Here is a 24,839-nt window from a genome sequence, read left to right as displayed (position 1 = left end):
TTTGGCCTGTGCGGAAGAGTGGAATGTCCAAGAGTTGAGAATTTCTTGTATTCCTTGTCGATACGACGGATCTTCTGACGAGCTTAGATGTCGAATACCCCGGAGCGCATCTCGTCATGCACTTAAAAACCAAAACGGCAAAACAAAAATAAAGTCGTTGTATGATTGGTAGCCAGCGCAAGCCTTTTAACAAAGGAGTTATATGATCGAATTTGTTTGCGCCGCACAAAATGCGACCAGCGAAATTCTGTACTGCTTGGAGCTTGTCCAAATTAGATTGAGTAGTGTTGCTCCAAACAGAAGAGCAATGAAATAATTTACTAAACACTAGGGCATTTATAATAAGAATTAAGGCACGTTTATCGAAAATATGCTTAACGCGGTTAATTTGACCTAATCGTGACATGCATGAAGATACAGTGGAAACAATATGTTCATTATATGTTAAATTAGAGGCCAGTGTGACGCCAAGGTCTCTTGCAGCCTTAACGGGCTCGAGTTCCTTCCCTAATAGAAATAACCTAAGTCGCTAACCTTAGCAGTCATGGGCTCTTAAGTGTTCACGGCTGCTCTTTGGCAGGAGCTTTAGTGAACTAGCGAAGAATAATGCTCCTATGTCAATGACTTCGTTTTATCAGTGACTGGTATTAGAACATAAAAAAATGACCACGATGAAATCAGATCATCAGTGGAGAAAGTGTTAACCCTTTCTACCCTACCTTGTCGGCCGACAGATGTTTTGGGGAGCTCTTCTTCAATTTTACCCCAGTGTGAACACAAGTTTCATTTTCCTAGATCTTTTGCCATTTTTGGAGTGATTTTCTAGAATACTCCAGAATGCGCGTAATTTACCTCGTTATGCTTGGTCATTCATAATGATACTGATTTAAAAATGGAATATGATCTAATCGAATAGAATGTTCTAGACTGTTAAGCTTGTCTATATGAGCGAAGATCATTAAAGCTCACCAAGGCTGAGATTCACTTCTAAACTAGGGCAATTATCTAAGGACAATAAAATAAATGTTACGTGTGCAAATCCAAAACAACTTAAACTACGCGCGATTTTTATAGCTCCATTGTAACCCCGTGACCTGTTACCATGACCCTTTGACATGCCACTAATCTTCAGTAACAGGAAAGATAAAAGGATCGCTGTTATTTTAAAAACTGTACAGTGGGCATTTTTCAAAGTAGACTTAATGAATCCTAATCTTTTAGTGTTATAGGCAAAAGGAACTTTACCATACGCGTTAAAGAATGGAAGTATTTAATTCAAACCAAGTGGTTACAGCTGCTTCTCTCCTAGGTAAATTGTCGATCCATCATGTATCAAAACATTCGCATTTTCCCAAAGAGCGACGCAACTGTATCACTTCCCTCGGTCCAAGTCAGGTTGGCTTTGATTTTCATTTCATTCATCTTTATTTTGTAAATCTTTGTGTTACTGCGAAAAGGATAGCTAATAGATTTCCCTTTGCGAATGCCTTGTGAGATGATCCTGCTCAACCTTGCCAAACCGTACGCATGATATTTGAATCGAACGGTATCGTTTTGGCTCATAATGTTTTGATAATCTGGATCTTGAAAGTGAAAGTCCATGAAAGTCCATCGTCTTTTCAAATCAGTGCAGAAAGGAGTACTTGGTTTTGAAACAGCGTCTCTGTAAGGGATTAGCCGAGGAATTTCGACCTAAGGGCCTTAGGGCGGCAATTATACAGACGTTACATTTGTAAACTATCTTTCCATCAACTGAGGAAAGAACTTTCAGTTTCGAATTTATTTGTGTTTCATTCTGAGTCTTATTTCATCTGTTTTTTTTCCACTCAGTTTATCTATTCTCTTGCGGTCAAAATCTTGAGTCGTCCCAATCCATTCTCTCCAAAAGAAATTTATGTTCCATTATTTTCGCGACGTCCTTGCTGCTTGATAAAGAAGTCACATATAAACCAGGCTATATAGCTATATCTTGTCTTTCTTTTCAGTCCAGTGGCTAATGAATTTTCTCTTGCCTCAGTTTTATTACTATTCTTTGGCAAAGGACAGTGCAATTGAAGTAAGTTTCAAATCTATAAATGAAGGTATAGTATACAAATCAGTGTAAATCTATTCAGCTCTCAATACAGTTCTTGTTGATTCCAATATCAACGGTTTTCGACTCAACGTGTGTAATAACTGTAAATATTAAAAACTGGATCATTGGATAATGCAATTCAAGACTTTTTATTGGCTTAGCCATTATGGTATATGAACCAATATACCATAATCTGATATCTGTACATTGTAACATCCGGTTTCTTCCTACAAAATAAAGTCGAGAAGATTTGCCTAATATCTTGAGGGCCTTTTTTTTTTTTTTTTTTAATAAAACAATTATTCCACTCGTGCTTGTTGGATATGAGATGATTATAGCCAACTCGGCGCTACGCGCCTCGTTGTCTATCTATCATCTCATATCCAACGCGCGCTTGTGGAATAATTGTTAAATAATACATACCACACAGGCGAATACTGCTTTTCGCGCAGGCTGATTGGCTAGTACGGAAGTAATTAGAAACCCCTATTCATTAATAAAAGAAAAAACAGACTATAAACTAGCGACCGGGATCAACGACCTTCACAAGTTTCACACACTAATCGCAAGTCCAAGGTTCAAGCAAACGTGAGTCCACAATTCAAGCAAGCACAACGTGACGTCATATAATACTGAAAGGACCTTCAGTAATTGATAAATTTAAAGACTTAAGATATTCCATTTAAAAAAAAAGCCTGTACGTGTAATTTCCATGTACATTAAGAATTTGAAAAAAATTAGTCTAAAATTCTTGTAAGGTTATGACCTCAAAACCAAATTTTATTCGCTTGATAAGCTAGCATAAAGGTGAAGGGTTCCGCTGAAGAAATTCCAATTCGTTCGCATCAGGTTCGAGTTAGTGAAATTGTCTTGTTTATTCGAAAATTAAAATGCACCTCAGGCTATTAGTACCAACTTAGCAAGATTGACGAAGATTGACGCACGACCATGAGTTCCATAAATTTGGGTGAGAAATGAAATCAACGTTTAAACCTACATTTTCTCTTTACAATAGTTTGTCCCAATGGCGTAACAAACGTCACAGCTTCCAGTGGTGAGCTTGTATATCCTCAGTCAGGTACTTATGGGAAGAATGAGACCAAATATTGGCGGATTGAAGTTCCAGACACTTATGACTACATCGTACATCGTTTTTCCAGGTACGTTTGCCATGTCTGAGCCCTTCAGTAACATGCAAACTCTCCGGTTCATGATAATAATATTAATAATAATAATAATAGTAATGATAATAATAATTTACCAATTTATATAGCGTGTATTACATGTGCTGATCATTGGCGCTTTATAATCATATGTTTAAGAGAAAGGAAAAATACATTACTGTGAGAATAAGATGAACTATGTTACAAACTATAAAAAATACTTCTTAAAAAGAAAGGTTTTAAGTTGAGATTTAACTGTTTGAATGAAGTTATTTGACGAAGCTCCATAGGTAGGCCATTCCAGAGTTTTGGAGCTGCTGGTGAGAATGATCCCAATGTTGTAAGCATCTTTCCCTTGGGATGGTCCAACACTTCATTTCGATTTCATTTCCCGCTGCTGTCAATCATTATCGTAATGGACATCTACATCCAGAGACAAACAAAATTACTAAATCATTCCATAACTGATCGGGTGTAAGTTTGCTAAAGATCCACATTTTTGGTTTGGAAATAAGTCAGAGAAAAACTAGGTCGACGTTAAAGGGAACTGAAGCCTAAAATTAGTATCCTTTTAGCATTCATTACTAGTTATCTTCTGAGAAGTTAGAGGAATTCGTTTACTTCTTGTCATTTACGAGAAAGGTTGATTGCACAATACACTGTTAAAAAATTACTGATGGTAAATTTCAAGAGTCCTTTCGTGGTATTTCGAGTGAAGCAAATATGCACGCGCATAAAGTGAAAAATTAAAGGAAGCCTAAGATCACCAGCTCTTTCTCGAAATGAAATTAATACTAACCCCGTAAAAGTTCACACTGCATTTGCAAAAAAATTATAAGCATACCGCAAAAATACCTCTCTCTACATAAACGAACGGGACAACAAAATTTGGATATATCAACAAAGTTGAAATGGTAAATTGGCGACCGTAACAGTTACAAAAGCTGACGTTTCGAACGTTAGCCCTTCGTCGGAGCGAATAGAGGAATTGTGGGTTGTGTGTGCTTTTAAAGGCAGAAAATGGAGCTACGTTATTGGTGAGAACATAGCAACGAGAAAAACAAGAATAAATTAGTGGAATGAAAAGCGTTCGTTGATCCCTGTGGGATTTAGACTGCCGGTTTGAAAGATGAGCTTTTGTTCAAGATTTTTACGGCTTTCCGCGCTACCTAAGTGTAAGGAAAGAACGCAGATTACCATATGTGGCATAGAATGATTAGGCAAATTAAAATGCCTAGCGACTAGTTTCGATGTGTCCTTGTCAATCCTTTCCACGTCTCGAAGGTGTTCTCGGAATCGGTCACCTAGTCTTCTGCCTGTTTCGCCGATGTATATCTTTTTACAATAAGTGCAAGTTATGCAATAGATTACATTGGCGGAGGTGCACGTGAAGTGATCGGTGATTTTAATGGATCGTTTAGGTCCCGATATTTTATCAGTGTTGTGAATGAAAGGACACGTTTTGCATCGTGCACGAGCGCATTTAAAAGTGCCTGGTTGGTCATTAGTCTGAAAAGAACTTCTGACCAAAAAATTGCCTATGTTTTTGTCGCGTTTGAATGAAATGAGCGGAGACTGCGAAAAGATAGTGCTTGTCTGTGGGTCGTTTTGAAGTAATTTAAAGTTTTTAAGAATGATGGATTTAACTGAGTGGTTGTGAGGGTGAAACGTGAGATTGAATGGAATGCGGTTGGAATCTTCCTTATGCGGCGTTTGTAGCGCTGAATGTCGATCAATAAGTTGGGCGCGGTGGTAACCCGCTTGAACGACAGAAACAGGGTAACCACGTTTATCGAAAAACTGGCACATCGACTCTGATTTGTGGTGGAAATCAGACTCATCACTACATAAACGACGAGGTCTTAGAAACTGAGACTGATTAACTGCCTCACTGTAGCCTGCGAACAGGCTCCCGGCTTGGAGGTGCACAACGGCGCGAAGCAGGGGAAAGGGAGCCTGCACGCGTCTTGCTAAATCGCGTTTGCCTCCTACAAGAACCCCGCAGAGAACTCATCTTGTTAACTGTCAAATGTCAACCAATCAGCGCGCGCCGGAAGTCAAAATCCAAAACAGAAAACAAACAAACGAACAGGCTCCCGGCGAGCAAGCGCCATGTCTCACGGAGGCATTTTTAACAGTAACTGTTTAATAATGACACTTTAAGTTTTTTCATCTGCAGTCGCCGTGATTGCAAGTATTGGCGTCCCTTAAACAGATAAAACGAATAAATTAAACGTAATCAAAGTAAAGAATGACTTCAGCGCCTTGGTCAGGAAATCAATTAATGCAATCGAAAGACTCCAAAAATAAGTAAACAGGCACGGCAACACAGACTTAAGCTTTTCGGTGAATGACTATAGAACTTGACTCTCCTTGTTTACAAAAGGATCTGATCTGCGACAATTTCCCAAACGCCTCACGGAAAGCAACATTTGCACCGAGTTTTGACTCAGACCTGTGAACGATCATTGAACAAGTGAGCAACAATTTAGTTAGAAGTATCCCCAATAGGATTTGTTAGAAACATAATACCTTTTTCCAGTCCACATCTCAACAGTATGGGACTCATCCACCACAACTGCGGCCAACTTTCTGTCAAGAGAAGAGCAGTTATCTTTCATAATGTCGAGGAATCGTTTCTCCATAACTGTCACAGCCGAACCGAAGATTAGCTGAAATTTTGCGGCACACAACTCGTCTTCCGAGATATCCTCTGTGGAAGCCGCCGGGATACCCATACTTCCAGCCTCAGCAATTTGGTCTTCTATGATGCTTTTCAAAGGACAAATAATCAACACATTTGCCGCTCTTCCCCTTCTATCGATGCAGCAACAGCAAAGAGTTGGAAAATAAGGCCCAACACGGTCAAACAAGGGATAAAAACAATGTGAAAAAGTGAGTTCAAAGTGATTGATAAAAGATTATCTTCTCTAATAGATAAATCTTCACTTTGTCTTTAAGTTTGGTAAGAACTGAAAGCCAGTGATAACGGCTTGTGATATTTTTCACAAGTTCGACGTGGAAAGATGCTTCGACTGTAAGTGCGACTATCTTCAAATAGCATCTTCCTACAGCAATTTACTCCAGTCGAAGAAATCATGCAGACGACATAGTTACAACTTTTTGTATGGATATGCCTGGAGAGCTCCAAAGTACACTGAAGTTTCTGGATCGACGGTCTACCTTCGTTTCCTGTCGGATGGTACTGTACATTACACAGGATTTAACTTCACCTTCATAGCCGGGTCCGTGAGAGGTGGGTAACAACTATAAAAACAACCAAGCAAGAAAACCAACAAAGGGCATCAATCACACAAGGAGGCAGGCAAAAAAAAATGTTTTAAAATTGATAATAAAAATGACAATAACTTTATTGGTTCCGTGCACTCATTTTTTTTCAGAAACAATTACAATGACATATATATATTGATAAACAAATGTAAATAAGCACTATAAAGAATACCAAATATAAAGGACCCTTTAATCATATCGACGAAGTAAAACCATGCATCATAAGACTTGCATTGAAATCACTACTTGTCTTTCTTAAAACCTGAGGAAACCGCCTAAAGGAACCCATAAAGGTTATATCCCACATGGTCTTTGGTAGAGTCCCACAGAGAGCTGTCCCGGTATCTGAACGATCGCAGTGCTGTTGTTGTACTACAGTGAGGCTAGCCTGCGCACAGGCTCCCCGTTCAATCAGACGTGGGGACACAGGAAGGGGAGCCTGCACGCAAGTCTCCGAATATCGAATGTCTGCGTCCAAAATTTGGACGCAAAGCACTGATTGGTTGATTTTAATTTTTCATGACGTAAGTCTTAGTTTTCAGTTCCGGTAGAGACAAAAATTAAAATGGCGGAAAGAAGCGATGCTGTTCTTCGCGAGGCTTGTGACCATTTATCAAATAATTTGAAGTTTACGCTGCAATTGAAGCCCGAACAGCGTAATGCTGTGGAGTATTTACTTAAGAAAGAAGATGTGCTCGCGGTTCTTCCGACAGGATACGGCAAAAGTCTTATTTTCCAACTCTTTGCTGTTGCTGCATCGATAGAAGGGGAAGAGCGGCAAATGTGTTGATTATTTGTCCTTTGAAAAGCATCATAGAAGACCAAATTGCTGAGGCTGGAAGTATGGGTATCCCGGCGGCTTCCACAGAGGATATCTCGGAAGACGAGTTGTGTGCCGCAAAATTTCAGCTAATCTTCGGTTCGGCTGTGACAGTTATGGAGAAACGATTCCTCGACATTATGAAAGATAACTGCTCTTCTCTTGACAGAAAGTTGGCCGCAGTTGTGGTGGATGAGTCCCATACTGTTGAGATGTGGACTGGAAAAAGGTATTATGTTTCTAACAAATCCTATTGGGGATACTTCTAACTAAATTGTTGCTCACTTGTTCAATGATCGTTCACAGGTCTGAGTCAAAACTCGGTGCAAATGTTGCTTTCCGTGAGGCGTTTGGGAAATTGTCGCAGATCAGATCCTTTTGTAAACAAGGAGAGTCAAGTTCTATAGTCATTCACCGAAAAGCTTAAGTCTGTGTTGCCGTGCCTGTTTACTTATTTTTGGAGTCTTTCGATTGCATTAATTGATTTCCTGACCAAGGCGCTGAAGTCATTCTTTACTTTGATTACGTTTAATTTATTCGTTTTATCTGTTTAAGGGACGCCAATACTTGCAATCACGGCGACTGCAGATGAAAAAACTTAAAGTGTCATTATTAAACAGTTACTGTTAAAAATGCCTCCGTGAGACATGGCGCTTGCTCGCCGGGAGCCTGTTCGTTTGTTTGTTTTCTGTTTTGGATTTTGACTTCCGGCGCGCGCTGATTGGTTGACATTTGACAGTTAACAAGATGAGTTCTCTGCGGGGTTCTTGTAGGAGGCAAACGCGATTTAGCAAGACGCGTGCAGGCTCCCTTTCCCCTGCTTCGCGCCGTTGTGCACCTCCAAGCCGGGAGCCTGTTCGCAGGCTACAGTGAGGCAGTTAATCAGTCTCAGTTTCTAAGACCTCGTCGTTTATGTAGTGATGAGTCTGATTTCCACCACAAATCAGAGTCGATGTGCCAGTTTTTCGATAAACGTGGTTACCCTGTTTCTGTCGTTCAAGCGGGTTACCACCGCGCCCAACTTATTGATCGACATTCAGCGCTACAAACGCCGCATAAGGAAGATTCCAACCGCATTCCATTCAATCTCACGTTTCACCCTCACAACCACTCAGTTAAATCCATCATTCTTAAAAACTTTAAATTACTTCAAAACGACCCACAGACAAGCACTATCTTTTCGCAGTCTCCGCTCATTTCATTCAAACGCGACAAAAACATAGGCAATTTTTTGGTCAGAAGTTCTTTTCAGACTAATGACCAACCAGGCACTTTTAAATGCGCTCGTGCACGATGCAAAACGTGTCCTTTCATTCACAACACTGATAAAATATCGGGACCTAAACGATCCATTAAAATCACCGATCACTTCACGTGCACCTCCGCCAATGTAATCTATTGCATAACTTGCACTTATTGTAAAAAGATATACATCGGCGAAACAGGCAGAAGACTAGGTGACCGATTCCGAGAACACCTTCGAGACGTGGAAAGGATTGACAAGGACACATCGAAACTAGTCGCTAGGCATTTTAATTTGCCTAATCATTCTATGCCACATATGGTAATCTGCGTTCTTTCCTTACACTTAGGTAGCGCGGAAAGCCGTAAAAATCTTGAACAAAAGCTCATCTTTCAAACCGGCAGTCTAAATCCCACAGGGATCAACGAACGCTTTTCATTCCACTAATTTATTCTTGTTTTTCTCGTTGCTATGTTCTCACCAATAACGTAGCTCCATTTTCTGCCTTTAAAAGCACACACAACCCACAATTCCTCTATTCGCTCCGACGAAGGGCTAACGTTCGAAACGTCAGCTTTTGTAACTGTTACGGTCGCCAATTTACCATTTCAACTTTGTTGATATATCCAAATTTTGTTGTCCCGTTCGTTTATGTAGAGAGAGGTATTTTTGCGGTATGCTTATAATTTTTTTGCAAATGCAGTGTGAACTTTTACGGGGTTAGTATTAATTTCATTTCGAGAAAGAGCTGGTGATCTTAGGCTTCCTTTAATTTTTCACTTTATGCGCGTGCATATTTGCTTCACTCGAAATACCACGAAAGGACTCTTGAAATTTACCATCAGTAATTTTTTAACAGTGTATTGTGCAATCAACCTTTCTCGTAAATGACAAGAAGTAAACGAATTCCTCTAACTTCTCAGAAGATAACTAGTAATGAATGCTAAAAGGATACTAATTTTAGGCTTCAGTTCCCTTTAACGTCGACCTAGTTTTTCTCTGACTTATTTCCAAACCAAAAATGTGGATCTTTAGCAAACTTACACCCGATCAGTTGGAACTTTTGGAACATTGCAGCTATGGTGCCAACAGAGCAACATGAACTAGAGCAAGATGAGAGGAAACTGATTGGGAGAAAATGTTATTTTTAGCAAATATATGTTAAAGCTCTTGACAACCTCTATTGTCTTCGTTTATTTTTAATTTAGTAAAAGACTGCTTTCAATTTGCAGAAGGTGACATAAACTATCTGAATGCATCTGAAGATGACACCACTGAGTTTGGCACACCAAAAGTTGACATTGAGAACTACCCTTTAAGTTACACAGAAGAATGATTTTTAGTTGTTCCTGAGGGACGGAAGGTCTAGACAGACTTCGACATATTTGAACTAGAGGACAGTGAGGATTGCAAGAATGATTATGTTGAGTTCCGTGAAGCATATACCTATGTTGGTGAACTATATGGCCATTTTGGTCCAATTCTAAGTAATCGTCTGTGTGGAAGTACAAAACCGAACTCGATACTAAGTCAAGGGAACATGGTTTGGGTTCAGTTCAAAAGCAATAGAGACTCTGCCACTGTGTACAAGGGATTCAAAGCTTCCTTTAAAGCAGATGTGTTTTGACAAGAAAAAAATATATAAAGTTTGTCTTTGATGACAAGGTATAGAGGGTTTTTTTTTTAATTTTCTCCGTCGTGAGGTAAAATGTTTAATAATTTGCCAGAGTTGATAATCAGCTAGGTTTTTTTTGCTTGCTGCAACTGCAACACGAAAGTGTTTGTTTGTTTCTTTGTTGTTGCTTTTAGAGACAATTAAACTGTTATTATTCAATAAGCCATGAAAATTAACGACTCATAAATTTTCCTCAAATCTGGCTTTTTTACAACACCAGGACAGGGAGGATTATCGGTCAGCTGTCCATTTATCCGTCTGTTGTTCTCAGCTGTGATCATGCACGCGTCAAGGAACAACTTCTTCTAGTCCTCTCAAGTGCTCAAGTGTGTCCAAAAGAAGTCTCCTGTTTGGTGAAAGTTTGAGTCCGTTTCACCTAGCTTAACGCTGTTATGAATTGACAGCTTTTTTAATGTCGAGAACAAAGAGGCATTTTATGACTGTAATTTTGTTTTTGTTAAGAAATCTTACATCATTGCTAATGACTGCGGCTCTATTCAATTCAAAAGACCCTCAATTCTTACACCTTATTTTAGGCTCCTTACCTAATCAGGCCAAGCAAGGAGTTTCCTTCTACCACCTCCCCACTACCTGCTCCCAGGATTTAACCCTGCTCCGTTTCTTTTCAAGTTTAGAAATCCCAAAATTTCCACGATGACCTCAAAAAGGTACCTAGAGACACCTTTGATGTTAAATAGCTTCGACTATAGTTGGCTCTGAGACTTGAATACAAATACTCAGAAACAGTTTTGAGAGATTTACCCACTTCCTTCTTATCCTGTACATTAACTCCACATAAATCGGATTGTGTTCTGAGTTTTTGTCGACTGGATGGCTCAGGGTGCTCAATGAAAGTGAAGAACGAGGTTTAATTTCAATTATACAGTAACTGCAATTTTCTACCAATTGTTAAAAGCGATCCGAGGCAGTAGTTGTCTTACTTTAATGAAGCGCGGTAAGAGCTCCGTCAGTTTGTGTTATTTTATTCACTTTTCTCTATTATTGGTGTAAAAGCCCTCCTCTTTACAAATCTGACGCAAGGCTGACATCACCCACGTCATTTATCGATCGCTCACGTCGTTTATCGCATATCAGGACCAGGTCATTATTTATCGCCAGGAGTGGGGGGTCGGATGGTTTTGCTCCTCCCATAATGCATTGTGGTACTCTGATGATCCCATCTTATCGGCGGTCAACTTACTATATATATCCGCTTTTATTAACCAACTGTGTCTTGCAGAGTACAAATAACGCCAAAAACGAGTACAAATATCTGGCGTAATTTGTATTCCAGAGAATCGGTTAGACAGATTTTCTCGCATCGCGTAAGCGAGGAATTGAATTGAAGTTAGGAAAAAAATGGCCGACAAAACTTAACTAAACTTAAACTAAACTTAAACTTAAACATAAACTAAAAAGTTACGCAAAAAATGGATGACAATTTAAATCAATTTTTCTGATGATGAAGAGTCGGAGAGGCCGGCGAATATTGATCCAAATTTATAAGATAAATCGGACGAAGAAAAGCAGTTAGACGACAGTGAAATTTTATTGTTATTGAAAAAAGTAGAAACAGCGCGAGCTCCGTTCCACTTCGCATACTTCTGTCACGCACTCCCCGTAAGTAAATATTCGCGAAATTCGTCCGCACTGAAAAAACAATTTAGCATGTTGGATAATAAATCTCTTATTAGACTATTTGTTGTGTAGTATTACTGAGTATTTTTACTCGTTGATTGTATGTAAAATACAGTGCAACTAGCAAAAATACTCAGCGATACTACACGCAACATTTATGGGAAAGAGTACCATATCACCCCATACATTAATTATGCATTCAATTTCATTAATTATGTATGCACCCCATTGTTTTTAAGACAATGACTTATTCCCACGGGTTTAGCATATATACATTACTAATAAGTACTTGCTACTTCAATAAAAGAGAAATTGATTGAAAGCGGCTTTTTCGTCTCCATTCCTTTCTCACGTTCTTCTCCCCTCTCCCCTTCGTTCCTAACTTCTCCTCTGTTTTTTTTTTTTTTTTTTTTTTTTCCCTTTTTACCATCTTGGCAGTTCTGCTGAGCCTTGAACCATCGCTCCTCAGACAACGCGTTATTATGAGACAATTATCAAACCATAGCCTTACCACTATGCCACGCAAACCAGTTAGGAGTTCCTCTCCAAAAGCTACATTTTCTTTTACCTTTCAGTAAAAAAATTTTCATAACAATATGTGCATTGATATAATGCACCAAAGGTCCCCTTTGCACTAAAGAATGCATTTCTTCTTCTCTACGATTGGCCAAATACCACATAGAAAACAATATTTATTCATACCTCTATCTAATAACATCAACGAAAGAAGAAGATAGAAGGAAGAAGAAGAACAACAACTCGGAGATGGGGAGACTGAATTTTATTCGACTTTCTCGAATATTATCGGATCACGACCGGTGCATACAGTGGTGTAAGGATCACAACCTGCTTGTGACGTCGGTAAAATGTCCTCGAGCTGGGCGCAGCATTGAACTTAGCTGGACGCGACGTGCTTCATCGCGAGACGGGTACAAGTGGCGATGTTCAAAAAAGGGTTGCGATAGAATGGCTTCAATGCGCCGGAATTCACCGGTGCGCACACACATGGTATCGAAAATACATGGTGGGGAATCAAGCGAGGTTTGCCCCAAACAGGAACATCCAAAGGACTTTTCGATGGCTACCTACAAGAATATATGTGGCGTCAGCACTACGGAAACGATCCCTTTGGAAACATTATCGAACGTATCGCCCAACTTTGTGAAGTCCAGAAAGACTAGATACAAAGGTTTCTTTGCATCGCTGTATGCACCGGCCTTCACGAACAATTTTCATCACTAGGACACGAAAGGATAATGAAAGAATCAACCAAAATCACAAGAACAGGTAAGACACAACATTTATTTAAACTTTGCATTGACAAACTTCAAAGCCTGACCGTAGACTTAACGTTATTTTCCGGCCAATTTTACACTTTCAAAGCGAAACTGAACATTCAGTTATATTTCAAAATTAAAAACCTCTGGAAAATTACTTGAGTTTTCTTTTTTGCAAAGCCAAAACGCGCCAAATTTACCCTGTTTCAAAAAAGACTTAGAAAAAAAATCCAAATTTTCAAAACAAAGACTACTAGTCTCTGCGGAGTTCTATTGTTATCGCTATTGTTTTCATTGAACAAAGACTGAATGCATAATTAATGTATGGGGTTATATGGTACTCTTGCCCATTTATGGATAGTCACGTATGATTAATGGAGGAAATATTTGGAGACCAAGAGGAGAGTAATTCTGTCCGTAATCTAACTACTGATTCCCCGAAAAGCAGGAGTCTGATTTATCAATCTCAATTACGATTACAGAACGAACTGGAAAACGCAAAGTCCCGGGCCCAGTTGTTCAAAGGACGGATATCGATAACGCTATTCAACAGATAATTCTCTATCCGGCGGATAAGAGTTAACAAAACGTTCAAAGGACGGATATCGATAAGGCTATTCAACAGATAAATCTCTATTCAGCGGATAAGTGTTAACAAAGCGTTCTCTGCGATCCACTGGACAGAGATTAATCGAGTTGATAAGGTTATCCTCCCTTCGAGCAGCCGGGACCTGTTATTTACCAATGAATTAAACTTTTATGAACTTTCCGAAACAAAAACGGTGACGCTGATAAAGGTTCAATTGGAGAGGCATGCATGACACGTGCTCTGTCGTGATATACTTTACAATTACATGCATAACGCGAACACTGTCTCATTATTCCTCGAATCTGTCCACTGATAACCAATGAAAGACGTACGCTTCGCTAAATCTCAAGTTTTTCTATAAATAGATAATGATAAAAAAAATGGTTTGCTTAACACAGAGGCCGAATCCCTTTTTAATCTTTTCGATCTTGAGCCATTTGTAGAACATTGTTCAAGCGTATGATGTATTCATTCAGAATTTTTGTTCTGTCGTGATGTACGCCGAATCCTTTTTTAATCTTGTCGATCTTGAGCCATTTGTAGAACATTGTTCAAGCGTATGATGTATCCATACAGAATGTTTTAGACTGTTGAATATATAAAGTATGTATGTAGTTAAAGACCAACTACATTTGTGTCAGTGTTGCAGTACAGGCGACTAACCCCACTTCGTTTCTTTTCTTTTTTGTTTGGTCGTATATTCCCTGATTAAAAAAGTTGACAATGTAAAGATTAACTTTTAGGCTAGAGTAATTATCTAACTAAAGGGAATGAGGCATTAGGTGCAGGAATCCAAAAAATGTAAAATATTGCGGTTTGCGCAGCTCTATTGTGCAGCTCTATTGCGGCCCACCGACCAATTATAAACAATTATTGGATGAGGTTTTTGTGATATCCGGAATAATCAAGGTCGAGGTAAGTGTTATCAGCTGAAGCCGAAGGCTTCGGCTTCGGCTGATAACAATAACCGAGACCTTGATTATTCCGGTAATCACAAAAACCTCATCCAATAACTTTTTTATTATACATTGTTTTAAAGAAAATAACGCCAAACGCATTGTCGCAGCGAACGCAGTTTATTTTCGAACACTTAAAAATGTACAACTGTGTGGTAAACAAATTTTCACCGTTTTTATAAAGCAATCAATTGCAGAAAACTTAAATGCATTTCTAAAGAAAGTATCATTGAAGAAAACTGTCGATCTTTTAGTATTTTCCTAATCTTTATCTTTATTTAAGTAATTTCTCAATTTCTCGCTGGGTCGATGAAGCGAATCGAGTAGCCATTCTTACTTCACTGTCCGTGAACTTGACATTGGCCCGGGTCGCATTACGGCCGATTTCGTTGAGAATTGTTTACTCTAGGGATTAAAATCTGTCAACACAAACATTTTCTAACGCGACCCAATTTTTGCTGTTTCCAAAAATTTTCAAAATTCTAAAAATCATCAAAGACGCCGGTATGATTGGGTGGGGCTGACCGATTTTGCCAAATTTTTTTTAATAAAAAAGAACCGCATCCGTTGTGGTCAAAGTTGTCATTTGTGCGTGCGTGTGAAAAAAGGTTAAACACGAAGGCGCGCTATAAAAGGAGCCTTAGGTCCCACTGGACCATTTGTCAATCAACCGTCGTGTGAAGTAGAACTCTTAGAGTCAAGTCAGCTTGAGCTACAGCTACTCCAAAGCAGTGAACAGCGTGCGCATTCCTCAAAATTGTTTTATGTCTTCATCACAATACAAGAATTTTTGAGATTTGTATTTCCTTTCTCCAATGGAAAATGTCTTTATTTGTGGCGGTAAATTTGAGATGGAAGTAGGTGGTTCGCACGTTACCTCATGCCACCATGCTGGTGGAAGTAAACAATAGATATCTCATTAGCTCCTTTTGTTCGTCTACCAGCATTTAAATTTGACCCGTACACGTCAACGGTGAGTGACAAATGAGCCAAGGTCTTCTCAGAGAAGACTTCCTTATATAGCGCGCCTTTGTTTTTAAAAAAGATATAAACCAAAAAGAGCGGGAAATTTCTCCATTTATGACGTGTTCACATACATGATTATGGATAGACAAGAATTTTTCGTTTCCAACAATTTCTCAGGATTTTACCGGTATGGCGAGATCATTATAGTGTACTTCGAACCAAGATTCATTGGGACGTGGAAGCGACCATGCATATGGCGCTCGTCGTAATTGTCGCAAACGGCGATTTCGTTGTCTCAAGGCAGCAGCACTGGTAAGCAGTCTGTTGCAACTATTTCTCCATCTCCCCATCAGCAAAACAAAAGCAAGCACTTGATTTTGTTGTTGTTGAATAGCTGAAAACAACAGGACTATAATCGCCATGCAAAGTGTTCTGTTTCGCCGCATGGTTAGTTCGCGGGAATGTTTATTTTTGCCGGATGCGAGATGCCTGCGTGATTGACGTTTCCATTTTAACCCAGTTGGAATGCGACTCTAATTAATGTTGTTAATTTAATTTTTGTTTTCCTGATAAAAAAATTTGGTTTTAGGTTTTTTGAAATCCGGTGAAATTAAAATTTGACTGTAATGCGACCCACCCCCTTCCCCCCCATTATTGCTCCACCTGAAATCATGCATTGCGCACGCAACCTACAGATTAGTTGCTAATCTGTAGGTACAGATTAGTGAATAATCTGTAGGTTGCGCTGTTTCCCAGAATTAATTGTGGGCGTTTAGCCAATAAGAAGACAGATGGTGACTACAATGTATAATAACCGCAGTTACCATATGTGCATATCTGTGCTAGGTAACGGATTGAGATAACAACGTAGCTGTCGTTTTTCCAACTGTGCGGGAATTTGTCCTATTAAACTCAGTGAAAACTGATCTTTTACTGTTGCAGACAAAAATAACTTGACGCTGTTGAAGAATGAAGGTATCTAAGTCCAGCCAATTCGTTACAGCTGCTTCTTTCATTGGTAAGTTGTTTACCATTCATATACTCGGACATTAATGCATGATAATACTAGTTTCCAAATAGCGACGCAACGGCATCACTTTTTTCGCTCTCACGTTAAATTTGAATAGACCTCACTTCTTTAGACTTCGGTTCACTTTAGATCTTTTTTGTGTTATCTTGTGAAGAATCAAAAAGATCGTCTACTGGATTTCACCGCGTGAACGCTCTGTTAGACCAAAGTGCCCAACCTCGCCAGACCGCCTTCAGCATGGCAAGGAGTTTAAAAAACTTTCGCAAAAGTGATGATATTTGAAGTGAAGGACATCTTTTCGATTCATTGCATTTTGAAAAATCCGAACTGAATGCAACAAAGCCAATCGTCAGATGAAATCCTTTCGAGAAAGGAAATTTCAAAGCTTGATTTTGAAACAACGAGAAACAGCTCAGCCGAGAAATTACGGCCTCGGGAAAGCTAATATGCGGACAAAGAGCTTTTCATGCACTGCGCCTAGTGTCTGTGCCTTCCCATCAATTAGAGAATGGAACTTCATTCCTGATGCTATTTGAATTTTATGTTATGTAACAACATCTGCTTGGTTTATCTATACTCTTGCGATAAAAATCCTATGGCTTCCCAATTCCTTCTCGCTTATGTTCTAGCGTCATAAAGAAGTACAGCGGATAGCTAGCAGCTAGTGTACACGGCCATATCTTGCCTTTTTGTTCTTGTTTTCAGTTGTTTGTTTGTTTGTTTACAATTTAATGACACCTGAGTTTTTTGATCAATTGCATTTTCTTCTGCTGGATCTAAAAAACCGAAATATATGCATGAAAGTCAATCGTCAGTTGAAATCCTTTCGAGAAAGGAACTCCCAATGCTTGATTTTGAAACAACGAGAAACAACTCAGCCAAGAAATTCCCGCCTCGAGGCGGCTATTATGCGGATAAAGAGCTTTTCATGCGCTGCGCCTAATGTCTGTGTTCTATTAAGTATTTTCACATCAATTAGGGAACAATCCTTTCTCGCCTCTGTTCTAGCGTCATAAAGAAGTACAGATAGCTAGCAGTGTACATGCCGTATCTTGCCTTTTTGGTCTTGTGTTCAGTTGTTTGTTTGTTTTCAATTTAATGACACCTGAGTTTTTTCTTGTTTCAGCTTTGGCGCTTTTCTTCAAGAACGGTCAGTGCGATTCAAGTAAGTTTCAAAGGCTAGTGTAAACCCACTTGCGTACTTTAAAAGATACTGCAGTCCGATTGTGTTCGCTATTCACTCAGCTTGTGCTTGATAAGTGGAGAGTAAAGTGAGGAGCCTAACGTTATGTAGTTGAAAAAATAATAAAAATAAAAATAAATTAAGAAACACGTGGACCTATTACCCTTTGGTAATACGATGGAATTCTACGCAATGAAAAAAAAACTAAGTAGTCGCCAAAAACAATGCGGTAAATTCATACAAATTTTGTGTATATTTGAGAGTGTTATGATAAATTCAACTTTATATATTCGCTCTGACGAAGGGCTAACGCTCGAAACGTCAGCTTTTTTTATTTGTTACGGTGGCCAATTTACAATTTCAACTGACTTGATAATACCAAATTACCTTATTACCCCCACCGACGCAGCACCACAGTTTCTTTAGAAACTTTTAGCCTTTAGATATTCCATTTGAAGCAGTTGGATATGTGAGGCTTTGAAGCGCTCATTGCTAGGAACACTGAGGAATGACAATTTGTCACTCGGTTATGTTCGAGCAATCGATGTCTCAACCAGTACTTTCTCTGGTGGCGGGTTTACTTATTTTTCATCGCACTTAAAGTTATCATGAACAAGAGCAAAATCGCGAAGTAACGTTCCATCTCATTGATATCGACGTGAATATGCCAATTCGTACACGATGAAATAATGTAAAACTGTGGAAGGGATTTGTCTCCTACTAAATATGGATAAATGTAGTCAATATGTAAAATAACTTTTGTCTTCACTTCAGCATGTCCTAATGGTATGACAAACATCACAGCTACTAGCGGTAGCTTCAAGTATCCTGAGTCAGGCACTTATGGAAAGAACGAGACCAAATGTTGGAGCATTACGGTTCCCGACACTTATGCCGGCATTTCCTTTCGTCACTTAAGGTATGATTACATTTTTCTTTTCTGCACATTTCAATACACCGAATGCAAATATGGCGTCCAATTTGAGTTTCCATTGTTCTGGACTGACTAGCCTCTCACACATGTAATAACCCTTTTGTATTTCCACGTGAAGACGAGGCTAGGGAGTCCAGAACAATGCCAATTCAAATTGGACGCCATATTTGCATCCAGTGTATAGCATGCTAATTTCATGGGCGATGCCGTGAGTTGATTTTATGCTGTTGTTAATCACTATCGTAAAAATAGAAACCTACGAAATGGATGTTTTGATGGAGTTCGGTTTGTCTATCACGAGTACGATTACAGATTGAATTGGAAGATTTGAAATCCTTTTACAAATTAATCACAACTTTTACAATGCCCGAAAAAAAAAACAAACACATTTCTCAAAGAAAATATCTCTAGTTGGGACATTCTTTAAATAAAATAAAACTCCACTTTGTAAATTCCTTAGTTTTGTGGGGTAATCGGTTGTTTCTAAGGTTATTTTAATAAATTCTATGATAAGTGGGTTCAGCTGAGTGGACTTTTTAACGATGTTTTAACTGTTTGGTGACACTGTCTATAACAACGCTATAGAGTAATTAGAGAAAAATAAAGCAGCTAATGTGCCACGCACATTTGAGGAAATAGTAGTGGTTATGATTGCTGAGGGTACATGAAATAATAATTCGAACCATTAAACTACTTAAGAATTTCCTTGAAATATGTTAGATACTTGGTGCAATCTTTAAGAGGCGTATAAGTTTTTCTTTAATATAATGAGAAAAATAATAACATTAGTAATCAGGATTATGATAATTTTGAATCGTATCAATTGATCAATGCTGAGGCGGAGCTTGCCAGGCCCAACACGAAAAACATAGGACAAAAACATTGAAAGTAAATTTAGAGTGGTAACGAAAGATTTTGGATTTAAACCCGTTTGGCATCATGCAACGCACAGGAAAGGAGCTTGTATCAGCTTGTATAGAACAGGCCACACCATCACGAAAAAGTTACAGTTGTTTCTCAACTGCATTTATCTCCAGTTTGCTTTTTAGTTAGGTTTGTGAAAGGATAAAGTAGAGTTTTTATACTTCCATTTTTTTTCTCCAGCCAGGACATAGAATTGTGCTCTCGTTGTAGATGCGACTTTGTCCAATTTAGTAACTCTTACCAATATCTACAATACGGAGCAAAACTATGTGGACGACGCAGTTATAATTATTTACAAGGATATCTCTTCAACGTTCGTAATACGTGGGTCAGTTCTTTTGGATCGACACTCTACTTTCGTTTTATGTCTGATGATAGCGCACATTACACAGGATTTAACTTCACCTTCATAGCCATGTCCCGGGCAGGTAAGTTAAGAATTAAACAAACAGTGACGATATGGTTAATATCATAATTGTCTACACCAGGAAGAAAAAAATTTTGGACGATACAATTACAACTATTTATAAGGATATCTCTTCAACGTTGATTGGGAAGCTTTGTTAGATGACGGTGCTCATGGATCGACGTTCTACTTTCGATTCGTGTCAGATGACACCACACACTACAAGGGATTTAACTTAACCTTCATAGCCCATACCTTGTCAGGTAAGTAATAACTATGCAAACAATAAAACAAGGAAGCGTACAAAAAGTCGTCAGTCAAACAAGTGAACAGCATCTCAAAATTTTCCTAAAGAGGGCCTTAGAGCCTGCATGCTCTAGAGATGATAATAGCGTTCATCAAAATGCTTTTAAGTAAGCCAGGAAGCTGAGTCGAAAGCAAGAGATCGAAGCTTAAAGGTAACCTTTTCATAAGATACCGCTGTTTTTAGGGTGCGCCACTTTGCCATTTAAAGTTTCCTGGTAGAACCTGGTTCGAAGCAGAAGAGCCCTGCATTCAGTTCTTTTTTTCCCCCAATTCTGTTAGGCCCCATTCTTAAGACTATTCTCCCCCAATTGCATTGCCATTTAGTGTTGCATGTGAATGACAATTTGTCTCGAGATTAGAGACAATTTCTCAGGATAGACAGAAAGCAAACTACTTCTTTTATTTTGCAGTGGGTGAAGAAAACTATCTAAATGCAACCGAAGATGAAACTATTGAGTTTGGTACACCAAAAGTTGGCGTCGAGAGCTACCCCCCAAGTTACGAAGAACAGTGGTTTTTAATTGTTCCTGAGGGTCGGCAGATCCAGATAAACTTCGATGTATTTGAACTGGAGGACAGTGAGGATTGCAAAAGTGACTATGTTGAGTTCCGTGAGGCATCCATCGAGGTTGGTGATCCTAAAACAATATCTGGCAAAAACGGTCCAATTCTGACCAATCACCTGTGTGGAAATACAAAGCCGAGCTCGATAAGGAGTCAAGGGAACATAGTTTGGGTTCAGTTCATTAGTGACAGAAATTCTACCACAGTGTACAAGGGGTTCAGAGCTTCCTTTAAAGCAGGTGTGTTATAGAAATACGCTGAGTTAAGTTTCTCTATCGTAACGTGGAATAGAAGTTTTTTTTTTTTACATTTGACTCCTTCGCCGGTAAGGCAAAAATTTTCAAAACAAGTCGCCGGATGTAATGAATTTTCTTGTGTTGTCACTGTGAAAAAGAATTCACTTTCGTACTTAACCTTTTCAACTAGCCATCGAAATGAATGGTTGAGAAATTTTGTTGAAGTCTTTTCTTTTTTTATTGTTCTAGGACAAGGAAGATTCTCTGCCAGCAATCCATTGACGCTACTGTTCCTCTCAGCTCTGATCGTGGAAAAAGTCAACTTGGTATAATCATGTGTCGAGAGTAGTTTTTTGTGCGATGTAATTTTTTAAGCTTTGTTTTTTGTTTCATTTTGTTTCTGTGAAGCCTGTATTGCCATCTTCCAGAAGATCTATATTCCTTTTAATGTTCTGTAGTTACATTTTGGTCGTGGCTAAGGATTTTCAACTAAATGAATAAAGGCTAAAAGTTCTAAAGAAACTGTGGTGCCGCGTCGGTGGGGGTAACAATGTAATTTGGTTATATCAACTCAGTTGAAATATGTAAATTGGCCACCGTAACGAATAAAAAATAGCTTTTTTATTAGTTACGGTGGCCAATTTACATATTTCAACAGATATTTCAACCAGTTTCAAAATTGTATTCATTATACCATATACGGTTTTTGCAATGTTGCTGACTTTTGAGAGGACACAGTTTCATTTTTAAAAGCTATATAAACGACCACTGCGAGCGTGCATGGTAAGAAAAAATTTCGCTGTCTCTGCATAGTTTTTATCTCGATCCTTTTTTCCGGGAAATCATGTTGTTCTTTCAACCATAGATTATAGATATTATTGGTGCAATCAGTGATGGGATTATCTCATCTTCACGCGCAGTTTCACCTTACAGACCGGATTTAGGCATGAAACATTTGTCATTTTGAAACTATACACAGTTAGCTCTGATATATTACTATTGCTAAGAGGAGAAACTTCACCGTGAATGCGAATGGGAGTATATCAGCGACGCTCGATCGATTCTTTCAGCTTTCGCATTTAGCGGTGAGTTCACTGTTACATGTAGAAATCTTACCGTGTCTATTTTCATTTTTGAACATTAGACGCAAATAGAATTTTCTCGTGCAGTTGCGGCCAAAGTGGAGTCGGAAATGGCCCTGATTTCTAACAAGTTTCAAGTCACTCGGGTATTGTTTAAAATTTTATTACACGACTCGGGCAGTCAGAGGGCCAATAACTAAAATCAACCAATCAAAATGCTCTATTACCGGTCCAATATTCTCTAAGTATTGGACCGGGCACTGTCCCGAATAGTCCCGAATGATACCGCACGTGTGTCCCTTTGAACTTCAGTCGTATAATAAATCTCTTATTAATCAAGCTTGCTCGGGGCCGTACTGGAAGAATATCGGCCCTCGGTCTTTTTTGTACGGACCTCGCTGCGCTCGGTCCGTACTGTCGAGACCTCGGGCCGATATTCTCCCAGTACGGCCCTCGCGCTTGGTTAATAAGATATATATATTACATACATGACCCGCCTAGATTAGCTTAGCTACCCGCGGGCATGTTACTGTACTTTTATCCCAAAACACAATAAAATGTATGTATGTATGTATGTATGTATGTATGTATGTATGTATGTATGTAGTAAAATAACAATGCTTTAAGAATCTTGAAATATATTTCGCTCCTCGAGCCTCATCAGTCAAAAAGATCCTCATGTAAGATGTAGTAAAAAATGTTTGTATGTTCCCAGATGTCATGTAAGCCAATATGGGGTAACTTATTTTACGTGGTCTTGCGACACTAGAGAGAGTAGAGAGGTTTAGCAAGAGGACGGGAACGTCAGTTGACAACGTTGCCCGCAGCAAAAATATCGGTAAGAAACTGGGTCGAGAACGTCGCCTCGTTGTGTTTCAGAAGGGAATTAGCAGTCGTTGCCACGAGACGTCATCGCAATACCTGTTCTTCAATAGCCTGAACTCGGCTTTTCAAAGATCGCCAACACAAATTTTCGCTTTCACAAACAGCTTTAAGGACAACGAAACTATCCTCTTTGAGAGTGATGCAACAAGCGCAAACAGAGGATAATTATAGTTACGGAAAGTTAGATGTTTGTAATATACGAGCCACATGGGCGATTAAACTCTATAATTGGTCCATTCCAGGTAAGACTCGTGTCTGTTGATTCCTGTATCGAATTTTAGAGCCCATTAGATATATTTTTTTGCGATTTGTGTTGCTGTCTTTTCGTTTCGTGCCATTAGATTTTAGCACTGCTCATCTTTCTTTGCAATTTTACAAAGTATAAATTGGAATCATCATTGTTTTTACCCTTGTTCACTAAATAACTATTCATTTATGACGGTACATCTCTTTTGGAAATTGAATACTTGGAGGCACAAAGCATTTTGAACGGGGTTATGGCGAAACCATGTAGAAACTAAGCGACCCAACGAAAAGTTGTTTATGATGAGTTCTTATTTAACGCTGAAAGAATTAATGCAAGTCACCCATGAAACGGTAAGGCTTAGGATAAGACTTGGTTTCGGTTTTTTGTTTGTTTTGTTTTGTTTCTTTTCGACGAAGTTGTTCAAGACTGAATTAAATTATTTGATTTATAAAGTCGCGTCGAAATAAAATTGATTGTGATTTTCTTTTGTTGCTTGAGCACGACTTTCTTGTTTTATCGGCGCTGATTAAAAAAGTTTAAGACATAAAAAAGTGCAAACCCGAGAAAATTCTCAAACTGTTTATCTCTGACTTCAATCCACAAAGCATTCATTCATGATCGGTAAAAACGACTACGACAACAAATAAAGAAAAAAAATTTACGGTATGTAAGCTTCGTGATAATTCATTTGATTGACTGCTCCAAACTTCAAGATGCAGCATGGTTATTGTGAATCAATTTACGATAAAATTCAAAGGCATCCCATTCTTAGAGTTTTCACGTAGGCTTAAAGAAATGTATTAAAGAACGCCCTTTTATTATCTAATGCCTTGCTCATTCAACAGCAAACTGAGTCCTGAAATCTTGGATCGCTTGCCAACGATTGTGTTGCAATTTCCTTTCGGGAATGCAGCATATTGAAGCGGCAAGTTTTCAAAAATACAACGATTAACACAAAGAATAGGACTCAGTTATCCTTAAGATGAGTTTTGAAATACTTCTAAACAGCATTATCTCGTTTGGGATCGATTTACAAGTGCACAATTTACGGAAATCTCAGACGTTCTGATGGCGACGGGAAAACCAGCGAAGTGATGTCCTGAACTTGTTTGGGAGAACGGCAACGCTAACACCGGAAGTCGATTGGTGTCGTGCCCAGACTATTGCGCGCGCGCTCTCCCGTTCTGAAATGACGTTCCCTTCTTCTTGCTAAATCTAGGGACTTTTAGCACCGAAGGTTTTGTGGACGGCTACGGCGACCTAAATCGCGTGGGGACTGGGAATACCAGGCTCCGTCCGTGTGAGAGCCCGCGAAAATGAAAATAGTTTAGCAATAACAATAGTTCGTGA

The 24,839-nt window shown here is 38.9% G+C and overlaps 3 protein-coding genes and 1 pseudogene across 3 annotated transcripts; 3 read left to right on the top strand and 1 right to left on the bottom strand.

The window, feature by feature from the left end:
- The first annotated feature begins 1,260 nt into the window (after nucleotides 1-1,260).
- LOC148723259 (bone morphogenetic protein 1-like) lies at nucleotides 1,261-10,575 on the top strand (annotated as a pseudogene).
- On the bottom strand, nucleotides 5,138-6,056 carry LOC148723261 (uncharacterized). The gene is made up of 2 exons (XM_088733387.1): nucleotides 5,770-6,056; nucleotides 5,138-5,692 (listed from the first exon to the last, which is right to left on the bottom strand). Exons 1-2 carry the CDS (start codon nucleotides 5,973-5,975, stop codon nucleotides 5,572-5,574), a joined length of 327 nt encoding a protein of 108 aa, XP_088589513.1. The 5' UTR covers nucleotides 5,976-6,056; the 3' UTR covers nucleotides 5,138-5,571.
- Nucleotides 7,315-8,210, top strand: LOC148723260 (uncharacterized). The gene is made up of 2 exons (XM_088733386.1): nucleotides 7,315-7,577; nucleotides 7,655-8,210. Exons 1-2 carry the CDS (start codon nucleotides 7,372-7,374, stop codon nucleotides 7,773-7,775), a joined length of 327 nt encoding a protein of 108 aa, XP_088589512.1. The 5' UTR covers nucleotides 7,315-7,371; the 3' UTR covers nucleotides 7,776-8,210.
- Nucleotides 10,576-16,501: 5,926 nt separating the features above from the next.
- LOC148723258 (procollagen C-endopeptidase enhancer 2-like) lies at nucleotides 16,502-21,797 on the top strand. Its single transcript, XM_088733377.1, has 7 exons — nucleotides 16,502-16,538; nucleotides 16,635-16,710; nucleotides 17,849-17,887; nucleotides 18,680-18,824; nucleotides 19,944-20,191; nucleotides 20,886-21,278; nucleotides 21,525-21,797. The coding sequence occupies exons 2-7, from the start codon at nucleotides 16,662-16,664 to the stop codon at nucleotides 21,605-21,607; spliced, it is 957 nt and encodes a 318-aa protein (XP_088589503.1). The 5' UTR covers nucleotides 16,502-16,538; nucleotides 16,635-16,661; the 3' UTR covers nucleotides 21,608-21,797.
- The last annotated feature ends 3,042 nt before the right edge of the window (nucleotides 21,798-24,839 follow it).

The sequence above is a fragment of the Stylophora pistillata genome, chromosome 9 (assembly GCF_964205215.1).
Source record: "Stylophora pistillata chromosome 9, jaStyPist1.2, whole genome shotgun sequence".
NCBI classification, from domain to species: Eukaryota; Metazoa; Cnidaria; class Anthozoa; order Scleractinia; family Pocilloporidae; genus Stylophora; species Stylophora pistillata.
The sequence above is the reverse complement of the archived record's forward strand: the minus strand, read 5'-3'. Positions and strand labels throughout refer to the sequence as shown.

What these genes read in the sequence shown, in the direction of transcription:
- LOC148723261 (XM_088733387.1), bottom strand. Translation starts at nt 5,975, where the DNA reads ATGGGTATCCCGGCGGCTTCCACAGAGGATATCTCGGAAGACGAGTTG. An exon ending in GAGATGTGGACTGGAAAAAG is followed by an intron (nt 5,693 to 5,769) that starts GTATTATGTTTC and finishes GATCGTTCACAG; the next exon opens with GTCTGAGTCAAAACTCGGTG.
- LOC148723260 (XM_088733386.1), top strand. Translation starts at nt 7,372, where the DNA reads ATGGGTATCCCGGCGGCTTCCACAGAGGATATCTCGGAAGACGAGTTG. An exon ending in GAGATGTGGACTGGAAAAAG is followed by an intron (nt 7,578 to 7,654) that starts GTATTATGTTTC and finishes GATCGTTCACAG; the next exon opens with GTCTGAGTCAAAACTCGGTG.
- LOC148723258 (XM_088733377.1), top strand. Translation starts at nt 16,662, where the DNA reads ATGAAGGTATCTAAGTCCAGCCAATTCGTTACAGCTGCTTCTTTCATT. An exon ending in GAACGGTCAGTGCGATTCAA is followed by an intron (nt 17,888 to 18,679) that starts GTAAGTTTCAAA and finishes TCTTCACTTCAG; the next exon opens with CATGTCCTAATGGTATGACA. An exon ending in CATAGCCATGTCCCGGGCAG is followed by an intron (nt 20,192 to 20,885) that starts GTAAGTTAAGAA and finishes TTTATTTTGCAG; the next exon opens with TGGGTGAAGAAAACTATCTA.